Consider the following 14,447-nt stretch of genomic DNA (forward strand, 5'->3'; position numbering starts at 1 on the left):
TTTATTGCTTGTCTTTGGGCCGGATTTAAGGATAGGAATGAGGTGAACCAGACCCACTCAAAACATGCGTACCTTTTATTCACCTTCATTTAACCCTCAATAACTATACCTGCTCAGTACAACCATTCACTATTTCCCCATTCACCTCTGTACCTTTCAGCTAGTGATAGTTGTATAATTTATGTTTACACCCAGAAAACGGTTCTGTAAAAAAATGATAAATGTATGCATGTCATCTTATAAAAAACATTTTTTTTATTGAATATAGAATTTTGTATCTCTGATATTTTTGTAGTCATTTGAAATAATAATAATACAAATGGTAGGAAATAAAAAAGGGACATTTACTCACGACCCATAAAAATAGATTTGCCACCCAGAAATGGGTCCCGACCCATTGTGTGTGGGAAACACTGCTATAGTGTGTAGGTAGTTTGCATAATATACTGTATTAAATCAGCTGTAACACTGCATGACTTGCCTTGAACAAATTATTTTTGATACCATTATTTTTTAAGGCATTTCTACATGATTAGATACTAGGATGCCATGAACAACATTTTGAAAGAGTGATTGCTTTGTAAGGCAAAAAAACACAAAGTAAATAAACACGATATAGCTTGATTTATTGACCGATTGACTGACTGATTGGCAGGTATGGTTTTCCAATCGGCGAGCCAAATGGAGGCGGGAGGAGAAGCTTCGTAATCAGAGGAGGTCAGGGGGTGGGACCTCTGCATCCCAGCACACGCCCACTCCTCTCAGTACCTCCTTCAACTCTCCTGTCTATCACTCTCACCATGGCAACGCCTCAGGTACACATCTCTGAATCCCATCATATTGCATGGACAGTATTTGACCCGCAGAAATAGAAAAGTATAGAACGGACGCCTCCATCCATCATACATGTCAACAAACAATGACAAACTTTTCAGCTCAAGGGCCCAAAAGATACATTTAGTGTCTCCCGGGACCCAAACGTACAAAAATTCAGTATGGGCGATAAAAAAAAAAATTAGCCAATCTACAAGTTCTCAACACATTGTATCGACGCAACGCGTTATGAGGTTGTAGATTGGCTGTCTTTGGGTTTCTTAAATGTATGGAAACATTTCTGAATTTTTTGAAAAAATAATAATTATTTAAAAAAATAAGGGAAACGTAAAATTTGTTATATTTACTCGCGAGCCATAAACATTTAGATTGTAACCCATAAAAATGTTTCCGTGACCCAAAAATGGGTCCCGACCCATATAGTTTGGGAAACATCGTCATAGAGGACATGACACTCTCCCTAACGAACCAATCAGTAGAGGAGGGGGATTGCCCTTTAAGGCACAACTCATTATATGATCTTATTTGAATCATATATTTTAACGTGTGTGTGTGTGTGTGTGTGTGTGTGTGTGTGTGTGTGTGTGTGTGTGTGTGTGTGTGTGTGTGTGTGTGTGTGTGTGTGTGTGTGTGTGTGTGTGTGTGTGTGTGTGTGTGTGTCTGCGCATGCCAGGCTCAATGCACAGCAGTCGCAGTGACACCTCTCTTTCTGGCTATGGCTCTCTCTCAGTTTTCTCCAATATGCAGGTACTGTAGTACACACACACACACACACACACACACACACACACACACACACACACACACACACACACACACACACACACACACACACACACTTTTTTTTTTTCTAGTTTCAGTATATTTATTGTCTATTTGAATCTACTTTTAATCCAGCTGGGAGACATTGCCAAGCTCCTGTCCACTTCTTTCCTACTAATGCCACTCCACATACATGAAAACAATCAACAAAGAGATATCCTACCATGGACAAATAACTTTCTACATCAAGTTTTTCCTGTTCCATGTTTTTCTTTTTCATTCTTTCTTTCTTTCTTTCTTTCATAAGGCCCAAAAAGCTTGCAATAGGCTATGTGTTGAAAATATATTATGAATGCAAATTGTTATAATATTGGTAGAGGTGAACATGTTCTAAATTGTAATCAGTGTTCTAAACACGTTGTACATTAAAGCAATCATAACATTGTAAATAGAATAATGAACGTCATAGAAAGCTTGTGTCATGTCGCCCTCTTGTGGTGAGGTTAGGTTAGGTTAGGTCATCGTTGCATCTAAATTTCAAATGGAATTTTCGGCCAAGTTTCAACTGTGGTGTTTGATATAAAGCATATTATCAAAGATGGAGAATGAGTAATTCTATATTAGCCTGATTCCTAATACAGTACATGCTATGACAGCGATAGAATCAACATAGTATGTGTAAAAGCTACAAATGAATGGAGATGGAGCATTCTCTCTTTGATGTACAAACTGCACTCAAAACTCATCTGTTGTGCTATTTTATATTGATGTGGTACAGAAATTGTAATGATGTAACTGTCAAGATACCAGCTTTAGTGTAAAAATACCTATATAATATAACTAATTGAAAGCTGCATCATTCTGAAAATTGTGAAGCTACCCACAAGCTATTGGGAAATGTACTGTAGTTAAACTAAGGTAAGATCTGTCTGTAGTTCGAAGAGACAACATTTAAAACAGACTTGACATTTATAAACCATCTACCATTTCAACTCTACAGTTACTCGGCTGAATTCAAACTGAACTTTGGCCTCTACACAATAAAATCCTCAGTGTTATTTTATCCATCTGTAAGGATTTTACAGTGTACCCTGTAAATAAACCCTCTTTCTAACACTCGTCTCTCCTGTTTTTCTCTCTCTGCCTGCTCTGGTCTAATCTCTCCTCCTCCTCCTCCCCATGCCTCTCTCTCTCCAGTCCTTATCGCCTCAGTCCACCTCCTCCTACTCCTGCATGCTCCCTCCATCTCCTTCCGGCCCCCCTTCCCTCCCACGCAAGTTTGACTCCCCGCCCTACCCTTCCCCTCACCTGCACCCCTCTCACTCTGCCAACGCCAGCACAGGTGAGTCTGCTCCTCCTGGTGTGTGTGTGTGTGTGTGTGTGTGTGTGTGTGTGTGTGTGTGTGTGTGTGTGTGTGTGTGTGTGTGTGTGTGTGTGTGTGTGTGTGTGTGTGTGCGTGCGTGCGTGCGTGCGTGTGTGTGTGCGCGCGCGTGCGTGTGTGCGTGAATGTGCCTGTTTGTATCTTTGAAAGCCAAGCCCATATAATGGTTAGATATTGAGTAAACAAAACAGAATAAATGAAGGAGCACACTGCCATGAGAGAAAACCAGGCAAATGTTCGGTGCACTCAAAAAATGATTTCCCAAGGCTCCCAACCTTTTCTGGATCAGGGCCCACTTGAAAATCTCAAAAGTGTTCGCGGCCCTTTTTAGAGCATGTTTATTTTAGTGATCAATCAATCGATTGTGTTCTGGCTTGGTTCAATGGAATAAGTATAGTATACTTAAAGTTCATTTTTATCGATATCACAATGAAAACTCAGTTGTTGTTGTTTTTTACATATTCTTTTAATATTTATGTCATCAATGAAGTCCTAGTGTTTTGCCAATTATTTGGGGGACCACTTGCAATATCCTCATGGCCCACCAGTGGGCCCCAGCCCACAAGTTGGGAATCGCTGAATTGTAGAGTAAAAGGAGCCTCAGATGGCCTCTCATATTGCTACATTTTCACTGACTACTATAACCCCATTAAACCCAATATAAAGGAACTATAGGCTACATTGCACCCAAAAGTGGACCTCTATCTATAGCTACCATATGACAGCTGAATACTGTTAGTTAGGACAGTCAGCTACAGTAGATACCTGTATCCTCAGTGGCCTTCTTTGCCTGGTCCTCTACATTTATTGTACACTTTCAGAGTTAAGTTTACTGAGATGTAACCAGATGTGTGCAGTCTCAGAGTTATGTAAACACTGAGGATATTACTGTGTATTCACTGTCTTGTCTTGCTGTTGATGTGTCCCTGTCTGCCTTTGTCTTTCTCAGGGTATCTGTCTCCTGGTGGGTCACTAGCAGCACAGGTTACAGGAAGTGAACAGGATTTGGGACAATACTGGACCAGACTTCAGTAAAAAACATGACAATCTCATGGGTGGATGACATTTCTGGACACAGATCTCTGAGGCTACCGACTCCAAAACAAAGATCCTGTGAACAATAGGATTTTGCAGTGGGGACAACGTACTGTGCCGCTCGACAAAAACAACTGATTTTGACCTGAAAAACTGAAATTGTTTTGATTTTTGTATAAATGATCTCTAATAGCAGTTACAGTGCTACACAAGCTCAGCTATGGACAGAAACTCAACACAACTCTGACGTAATGCAGCACAACTGAAGTCAATCCAACCGACGTGACACAGCAATGTGACGCTTTGAAGACAGGAAATTGGCACGCTGCTGTTTCACTCATCTGACTGACCTTCAGGTGCCCCCATATAGAAAGACACATTTCAATAACACTGCATTTGAACTGTATTCTGTCACTTAGTTTCAAATCATTCTCAAACAGAGTCTGGAACTCCAGTCTGTGGTTCATTTGGTTGGTTATGTAATGCTTTGTATAGGTTTGAATTCCATAAAAGGGCAAGTTACTAAATATATGATGCAACTTATAATTTGAAACACATCAAACTCATTCAGGCTTCAGTTTTAGATTTCACTCATATTTCACTGAGCTGTGTTAAACACTACATGGAGTAAGTGTCATGGAACATGTTTGTGCAAGATGGGGAAAACTGTGTGAGATTGATGTGCAGAATATATCAAATGTATGTTTTGAAATGTGAACAATAGGTTGTCAGTAAGAGTACCAAATGCCAACCAGATGCTATAGAATCACCAGTAAAAGTTACTGTGTTTTTAATGAAGTTGAGAATAGTTTCGTTAATCCACAGCAATCATGGAGGAAAAGTCAACAACCGATTAATAGCTCTAATAGCCATAGACATGCATATTTCATGAGATCATTGTGACATTTTGACAAATGGACAGTGTGTTATGATACTGCATTTGTTATACTGTGATACGTCAAATCATAGCTGTGTCCTCTTGCACTCATTTGTTGATAAGTTGCTCTCCCACCATCTTTGGTCATTGGCCCAAATGTGAGAACCATAAAGGTAGACGTTTGTTTTTTAAGTGATGATAGACAGCAACGTGATCTGAAGTGACAATCACAAACATTTGAGAGCGTTTTTGTTCTGAGAGTGTACAAATGGACCCTTACAGATGTGTAACTCTGAGAGTGTACAGAATGGAACCAAAATGACCCTTACGGGTCTATTTGGTTCCGTTTGTGCACACTCAGAGTTAAAATAGAGGATTTACTGTGCAGGGTCACCAGTGAAAGTCAAGGCATTCAGTGACAATCAAGAATCGATATGAACTCAGCCTGGACTTCATCTCTACACAAGGACAGATCTTACAGTATTTAAACAATAACCTACTGTATGGTCAAGCTGAAGACAATCAAGCAGAACTCCAACTTAAGAAGACAATCAAGAGAAAAGACAATAACCTCAACTAGTGATAAAGGATAGTAGCTTATAGCCATGCTGTGATGACCTATTTTTGTTCAGGTTTGTGTCACCGTCCCTTTGTTCAAATTGAATTCCCACCCCTTCCTCTATTTCACCTGGACAATATTAGCACTGTGACAGTGTGGGTGAGTGTGTGAGCGTGTGAATGTAAAGTGCATTGTGACATTTTTGCGTGTATTTAAGAGCATTTGAGTGTTAACGGGTGTCATTAGATGACTACTGTTTTTTGTGTATTTCCCTTTTGTGAAACTGTACAAACCTAGAATAAAACGACGACAAACATCTACATTTGAAACTGGATTTCGTGTGATTTGGCTGTCACTGCCGTGAGTAGAAGTTATTCTCTTCATAATTTGGGTCGGTTTTGCTTACAAAAGGAGCATTTTTTCATAACAAATCACTTTTCAGTTTCCAGAAAGTCTTCTCAGATAAAAGTTTCATGTTTATCTCACTCTCTCTCACTTAACAGTAGCATTTCCTGTCTATGTGCCTGTGGATTTCCTGTTTTTGTTACTAACTACAGTATATCACCACACCCACTGAATAAAGCTCTGACTGACATGTGATTCTTGCAGGAGACATGCAACACAGTGAACACACACGCACACACACACACACACACACACACACACACACACACACACACACACACACACACACACACACACACACACACACACACACACACACACACACACACACACACACACACACACACACACACACACACACACACACAGTGGTGGAAGAAGTACTGGTTTTCAGAATATACTTGAGTAAAAGTAGAAAAGTTTTGCCATCAAAATGTAGCCTACTTAAGGTACCAAAAGTATAAGTACTCATTATGCCGAAATCTTCCATTTCATGTTTTCCAAATGATCTACAAGCAGATCTACAAGCTCACAATGCGTTGCATCGCGAGCCTGTAGCCTCTACAAAGTAACTAGTAACGCAAGTTTTCAAATAATTGTAGTGGAGTAAAAGTATAGTATTTGCCTCTGAGGTGTAGTGGAGTAGAAGTAAAAGTACTGAACATTGGAAATACTCCAGTAAAGTAAAAATATCTCGAAATTGTACGTAAGTTCAGTTCTTGAGTAAATGTACTTAGTTACTTTACACCACTGCGCGAGCGTGTGCGCGCGCGCGTGCACACACACACACACACACACACACACACACACACACACACACACACACACACACACACACACACACACACACTCTTTCAACCTTGCCCTCATCCCTGTTCATTCAAGCACTCCCAGCTCTGACCATATAGGGTCATATACTGTAATCACGTTGTTGGATTTCTATGGTGATGCCAGCCAATTAAAGCTGGAGTTAATGGCATGTGGAGAGGATGCTACAGCAGAGATAATCTGTTAAACAGTCACGTCCAAACTATCCCCCAAAGACCCTGCTGGCTCCACCCCTCCCACCCCCCACCCAACAGTTCTACTGTTTATCTACAAAGTCTGAACTCGGACCCATGACTATCGTTCAATCAGCACTCCTCCCTTCATCCCTCCATCGTCTCCCATCATCCTACTTCCCTTTCTTTCTTTCTTTCTTTCTTTCTTTCTCTCTTATTTTCTTTCTTTCTTTCTTTTACAATATGTTTTGGTATGACAATTACTGGTGGTGGCTTGCTGAAATCAGTAACAGAAAAAAGATTATAGGCATATTTTTGCCCTGATTGTCTATTTCCGCTATTTGTCGTATGTCGAAGTATATAGTGGTTAAAAATCCAGAAGCCACTCTCTCTTTCTACAGTATTTCTAACTCCACAAGTCCACAATGCAAGTTCCTATGTGGTTCTATGATGTATGACCCTCCATTGATTTGCAGTGTGTATATGTTCATGTCAACTACTGTCCCTACAAAAACTCACTATAATAATATATATAATAATAATAATAATAATATATATCGTCTCTGTCGGGTGGAAACCTCATATGTCCAAAACTGTTACTTTTCAGGATTCATTTTCAAAAATAGCAAAAGCAGCAGATCGACAAGCTCGAAACACGTCGCTTCGTGCGATGTGTATTGTCAAGTAGGGCATTCATTTACTAAATAACACAAACAGTTAAAATATGGAGATAAGAGTTTTTTTTTTCGGGAGTCGAACCCGCGACGTGCTGTCAGGCTACATTGAGCCTACATTAGGTGCCTGGAATTAATTTAAGCCTGGAATAAAGCCATCCAGGCTCCTGGTGAATCATGACCATAAAACATTTGATTCTGTGAAAAAGATTATTTGAAAACAGCAAAAGAAAGAGTACTTATTAAATATAGTACATCATATAATGAAATATTGTTTTTTTTCTTCTCATAGAATCAAATGTTTTATGGTTCATGATTCACCAGGAGCCTGGATGGGTTCCAGGCTTAAAATAATTAATATACATAGTTTCGGAAATCTTTATGGGAAGAATTAATGGGCCTTCGATTTGTGGAATCACAAAATGGCCGCCACTGCTATATATGCCCTATAGTCCTGTACCATTAAAACTCTCTGAAAGGCACATTTCATTATAGCAACTCCAGAACAAATAAGCAAAACCCTCTATATTGGCATGGTAAGAAATTAACAATATCCCAGACGTCAATGTCACTGAGAATATTTACAGGGACATGTGACCATATCCTTCTTCCAGCCATTATAGGTGGATAAAGCAATCAACAATTCATGACAATACATGGTACTCTTGTCTCTTATCTCTTATCTCAACATCTGAGCACCTATTAACCCATTAACCACATGAACCTCAACCTAGCATCCCAATTCCAGGCATGTCCTAATAGGCGAACATTTGGAAGGAGGTTGAAAAGTATAGAGCCCTGGTATACCCCCGTCAACAAAGTAAATATATTGTTTAAGTGGTTTTTAATACAGTGGGAATTGGTCACTGACTCTGACCCATGAAGTTAAATCTTCTTTGGCTTTAGTGATCTAGGAATGGAAAACTACTCTGTGAAACTAGCTGTAAATTCACTTGGAAGCCAAATTCCGGAGATTTTAAATGGCGACCGACCGATAGAGACCTTCTGCATCAAACTGCACGGTTCATGCTGCCGGTTTGCAGGCGGACCTGTGAACCGCCAGCACTCTGAGCCACCATCTACAGTACAGCAGTGATTCTCAAACTTTGTCATGTCAAGGACCCCCAGTTTACTATGCATTAGGCCACGGAGCCCCATAACTCAGAGAAGGTACGGGTTCCATTTGTACCCTCTCAGAGTTACCAATCTTTTAGCTGGGGACCCCCTGGAACCCACCCACACAAGGACCCCACTGGCCTATGGCCGTTATCAACACTGGCCTCTCCCTGACCCCAAAGATTTCCCCTAAAAGCAATCAAAACATCTGCCTTTCTTTATCTCTCCCTCTGTCATCAACAACCACTTGCTCTCTCTCTCTCTCTCTCTCTCTCTCTCTCTGTGGTCTCTGGGTGTTTGTTGTTAGCTTCCTGTCACAGAGGAAGTGCCTCGCCCCGCTGACGGGCTCCCTATTGGCCCCCGGCTCAGAGGAACAGTGATTTGGGGGGGGGGGCAAAGGGGGGTTACCACTCGGGCAGGGGGATAGATAGAGAGAGCGCGGCATAGAGTGAGGGGTAGAAGGCGCTCCGGACGGGGCAGAGGGCACACGGGGCACACTGTAGACTAAAAATAAAGAAGTCTGAGAGAGTCTGAGCGAGACGAAAAGGAGGGGAGCGGACGACGTGAGAAACTTGAAGGGGAGGAAATGTCTTTGCAAGAGCAAGAGCAGGAGGTAAGAGTGCAAAAATGACATGTTGTGTGACTTCAGGTTTTAAAACGCACCGCAAGTTCAACATTTTTATTTTGAATTGCACTGTTTGACTTTGTTACTGTATTTGAATGTTCTGTCACTGATAACCCCCCCCCCCCTCCCTCCCTTTTATTTTCCTCTCTAGGTTCTCGCAGCTCCCCTCCCACCCCCACGATCCAAAAACACCCGTATTATTCTTCTTGGTTTGGTTTCTCCCAATCCTTGTACCAGTGTCTTGATATTGAGGTGACGCTGGGCAGGGTTTGGGGGGGGCTGTGCTGAGGATTTTGCTGCATGCTGTGTGTGTGAGAAAGAGAGAGAGAGAGAGAGAGAGAGAGAGAGAGAGAGAGAGAGAGAGAGAGAGAGAGAGAGAGAGCTCAACTGCGGTGCTCCTCATTCTTCAGTATGTTCTTATCAGTAATCTGTTCACTATGTCTGTACACTGTACAATCTGTACACTTCACTGTGTTGTATTTGTGAGTCAGTGGAGTTTTCATGTATCGTGGACATGGATCTGGTGGCGATATGAAAGAACTAGATTGTTCTCCGGGACCGAAAGTAGGACATAAGATGTTTTGATGGGGTCACAGAGAAAGAATAACTGTTATAGAGGGCCATTGTTTTGTACAATATTGGGGCTTGAATTGAATTGAATTTGTGGTCATTGCAAAATCCATGTTCTAATACCAAACTAGTTGAGGACTATTGCACTAGAACATCCTAACGTTTTTTTAAATATATATTCAGGGTTGGATTGGTAAAAAAAAAAGGGAAAAAAGGAGAGGACAGGGTCTGGGACACATCAACAGGCAACCACGCATTGCATGCATCGTGAAGCGTTGTGAGCTTACATTAGAGCTGATGTTCTTTCTATTTTTGAATTAAATTGTTTATTTTTTACACATTTCGTCAAATTCTGACACATTTTGAACATCTTTCCAAAATAGGGATGCCATGGTTAATTTGGTTAACATACATTTTAATTAAACTGTTAAATTGTGATATTATCAAATATATATCAGACAGTGTACATGTCATTTCCCAAAAGGAAATGCATGTATTTATTCCAGTATGACCAGAATCAGGATAAAACATATCCCCACCGGTGATACAAATGAATGACCAGAGGGGGGACATCAAAAGCAGAGGCATGGATTCCCCCAGTGGTGGAAAAAGTACACTCAGATTCTTTACTTAAGTAAAAGTATCATTGTATCAATATACTACAATGTAGAAATACTCTATTACAAGTAAAGTTTTCAAATGTATACATTGTATAAAAATCTTTTGAAAATAGCAGATCTACAAGCTCACAATGCGTCGCACCGAAATGTATATAGTGTTGAAGTGGTTAATGAATGTGTTGTAATAATAATCAAAATCTACAAAGTAACTAGTAACTAAAGTTTTCAAATAATTGTAGTGGAGTAAAAGCATAATATTTGCCTCTGAGATGTAGTGGAGTGGAAGTATAAGTACTGAAAATTGGAAATGCTCCAGTAAAGTAAAAATAACTCAAAATTGTACTTAAGTACAGTACTTATTAGAATAAATGTAGTTAGTTACTTTACGCCACTGGATTCCCCCCCACCCCTCCTGGCAAATTGAACCCTGTATATCAGTGGTTCTCAAAGTGGGATCCAGGGACCCTAAGGTCTCCTTGAGGGGCTTCCAAATGGACCCTTACAGGTCTGTAAATCTGAGTTACAGTACGGGGGTACTTGAAATGAAAGGGTTTGAGAACCACTGGTGTTTATACAGTATATCAGCAGACCATCTGAGAAAATATGTTTCCACCAACAACATTTATAATATCAAAGAGAAAATCCAACAGTTGAACAGATAGGAAAACTGTGGGGTCTGCTTATACATGTGTGTATGTACAGTACAATAAGTGTGTAAGTCAGTGAATTCAATCTGTGAAAGCTTTTAGTTACTTTTGCCACTGTATTGTTGTGAGATGTTTTATTAAATATTATTAAATGCCAATTGTTTCTGTCATTCACATCTTACAGCAGATGCCAGATAAATATTGTTCTTTCCTCTGCTACTGTTTTGTACAGTATTTACTATTTAGTTACAAATATGACCACACTTAGTATATCTAATATGATCATCTACATGTACTGTATGGATTAACAGAGATTATTATGAACGTTAATACATTTGAAAAGCTTCAGAGTCTCAGAATGTAGACAATTTTGCATGTATCTCCACCTAGTTAAAGTTAAAGTTATACGTTGAAAAGATAACAAGTACAATTGTGAGACCGAAATAATAAAAGAGTGTCATGAAAGTTTTAATGAACATATATGTATGTTGGTGTTAGCAGAGTTCTTTTTTTCTGGATGTGATTTCTTTTACATAGCCTAATGTTTGATTTTGGAGGAGTGACGTGACCCTGCACAACAGAGCATAATGGTAGGAGCCATTATGCAATTTAATTAACATTAACCAAAAATAGCAGATTTACAGGCGTGCATCCGCGCCGCGTTGTGAGCTTGTAGATCGGCTATTTATGGTGCGTGACATATAAATCAGGCTTAGAGATACCACCAGTAACGGAGCTTTGCCGAAACATGACATCTAAAACACACAGATGACTTTCAACAAGTCAAGACTTCATGTGAAAATAAAATCATTGACTTTCACTTCCTGTGTCACAGGGCTGATGAACTTAAATACCTGAACCGAAACTCTGTAGGTCTACGCCTATCGAGTGAAATGGGTTTGCAATTAGGTAATTATAGTACAACACAAGTTCTGCCTCTTTTGTGGAATGTACCACCTGACACCTACTCTGACATGCATGTGTTACCACCACAAGGATTCAAATCTTGGTCTCCCATCATGGGAAGATGAAAGAACAAAGAAACAAAGATCTTCCCATTGGCCAAGTGAGATGTTAGGCACCTGCCTTGTTATCATGGGACAAATGTAGAGGGTGAATTTCATGTATGTGTGATTGTAGGCTATTAGATCAACAAACAATATCCAAACATTTGTTGTTCAATTTAAACTTTGTAACAGATGGAAAAGTAAAAGACCAACTCAGGCACCCAATAGTTATATGAAACTATTAGCTAAAGCTAGCTAAAGAAATCAAGCATGTAATGCTACATCTCTTACAATTCTGTTTATTTCAAACTGAAAGTGAAACAATTTCAGTTAGGCAGAAGTTGGCCACAGAGTGTTCCAGCTGCTATCGTATGACAAGCAGCACCGCAGCCAATGCCTTACATCACATTACATCTGCATTTTACATTGTGCAACTGTTACTGTACTCTATTTTGAGTTTTTTTTTAAATTACATATATATATAGCTATATATATATAATATATATATATAGAAGCCCTATATATTATATAGGGCTTCTATATATATACATTACATATATATAGCAACATACTCTCTATATATTATTATATATATAGCAACATTTAGAAAAGTGGTTTTGAACAGTGGTTCTCAAAAATAGCAGGTATACAAGCTCACAGCGCGTCGGTTCATTCTGTGCTGCGAGCTTGTACATCTGCTATTTTTTTTTCACAAATCTTCTCTTCTGGGGGGGTCCTGACCCTGGCACAGAACATTTTCAGATGGTGTCCTCGGCCAAATATATATATATTAAAAAAAAAGTTTGAGAACTACTGATTTAGAAGGCATTTGTAGAATCAGCCTCAGGTCTTAATGGGTCAAATTATATTCTATTGCTTTTATTCTTGTTGCTGCAATGCCGAGGAGACGAAACCTGTAATGAGACAATAAAAAACAATAAAGAATCTTGAATCTTTTAGCCTCAAGTGACAATTACGATCTTGACAGCATAACCTATGGTTATAAAACATTTTACTGATGTCCAGACTCAAATACCTTAATTGCCTCAATTAAGCCCCATCTGAAAACGTTTTGCTTTTGGATAAGATTTGATACAGATGTTGATGATATTACATATCTCCTAGGTCATACTCTCTGCAAACCAGCACCTAACACCGCAAGACAGTCCCTTAAGTTGAACCCTCAAGGGAAAAGAAAGATAGACTGACCACAAAACACCTGCATGGCATTGAGATTGAGATCTGGATGCATATGCCATGATGATGGACCTCACCTGAGGACAAATGAGATTGGAGATAGATCTGTTATTTTCAAACAATCTTGAAGAAAATGATTTTTTTTTAAAAACATTTAAAAACACAAATCTTGTAGGCTATGGGGGCCCGGTCCCTGGCACAAATACACTGGTTTAAACAACATTAGGATTCAGAAGCAAGGCCAAATAAGCCACTACACTTTGGAAACAAGCCCAAAAAAACTACAAGTTCATGGTGAGGTTGTAGATCTGCTATTTTCAAAAGATTTTTATACATTTTATACATTGGAAAACGTGTGAAATGCGACCTTCTGTATAATGAGTTTCTACTTCTGGAACTTTAAGTACATTTTGATACCAACACTTTTGTACTTTTACTCAAGTACATTTTTAATTCCGGAGTAACAGAGTTAAAATTAAAAGGAGTTATAAGTACAAAAGGGAGCGGCAGTGGTTCAGGGGTAGAGTGGCCGGGTAATGTGAACTGGAAAACCGCAACGTTTCCAGTTCGATCCCGGGCTGGGGCGCTCCCCTAGAGTTAGTGTCGAAGTAATCTGAGTTCCCAGAAGTTTTAGCCGGCTCGGCGAGGAGTGTCGAAGTGTCCTTGAGCAAGACGCTGAACCCCTAATTGCTCCCGATGAGCAGGTTGGTGCCTTGCATGGTTTCCTCCGCCATCGGTGTATGAATATGTGTGTGAATGGGTTAATGGCACAATCAATGTAAAGCGCTTCGGATAGAAGCGCTATATAAATGCACCATTTACCATTTACAGAGTATTTCTACATTGCAGTATATTGATAGTTTACTTAAGTATTAAAGAATTTGAGTACTTTTCCCACCACTGCAAGCGACACCCTCGCGCAACTGAGCATGCGCGCTGTGACGTGTGACTGTGTTGCAAATGCAATGCCAACAACACAACATGGTAGTGTGAAAAAGTTCAGCGGGTCCTGGGGCAGTGTTGCCATGTCCGCTTATTATAAGCTACTTTGGGCTTTCTGTACAGTTGCTTGTAAATATTAGTAGTTGCACGTTGCAGTTTTTTGGGCCCGTTTCTAAAGTGTAGTTGCTTATTTGG

At 39.8% G+C, this 14,447-nt stretch overlaps 1 protein-coding gene and 1 long non-coding RNA gene across 2 annotated transcripts in view; both read left to right on the forward strand.

The window, feature by feature from the left end:
- The window catches only part of pax10 (paired box 10), a gene marked incomplete at its 5' end in the record, with an annotated part of 6,098 nt that extends 1,981 nt beyond the window's left edge, over nucleotides 1-4,117 (forward strand). Inside the window, 4 exons of the mRNA XM_084070620.1 lie at nucleotides 656-815; nucleotides 1,508-1,581; nucleotides 2,794-2,938; nucleotides 3,927-4,117. Coding sequence (XP_083926746.1) covers nucleotides 656-815; nucleotides 1,508-1,581; nucleotides 2,794-2,938; nucleotides 3,927-4,012 — 465 coding nt within the window. The 3' untranslated portion in view covers nucleotides 4,013-4,117. The remainder of the gene's footprint in view (nucleotides 1-655; nucleotides 816-1,507; nucleotides 1,582-2,793; nucleotides 2,939-3,926) is intronic.
- Nucleotides 4,118-9,117: 5,000 nt separating this feature from the next.
- LOC311055064 lies at nucleotides 9,118-11,264 on the forward strand. The gene is made up of 2 exons (XR_014601752.1): nucleotides 9,118-9,257; nucleotides 9,421-11,264. It is a non-coding gene; the product is annotated as an uncharacterized lncRNA (long non-coding RNA).
- Nucleotides 11,265-14,447: the final 3,183 nt, after the last annotated feature.

The sequence above is a fragment of the Gymnoscopelus microlampas genome (assembly GCF_963454915.1).
Source record: "Gymnoscopelus microlampas genome assembly, chromosome: 11".
In the NCBI taxonomy this organism is placed as follows: domain Eukaryota; kingdom Metazoa; phylum Chordata; class Actinopteri; order Myctophiformes; family Myctophidae; genus Gymnoscopelus; species Gymnoscopelus microlampas.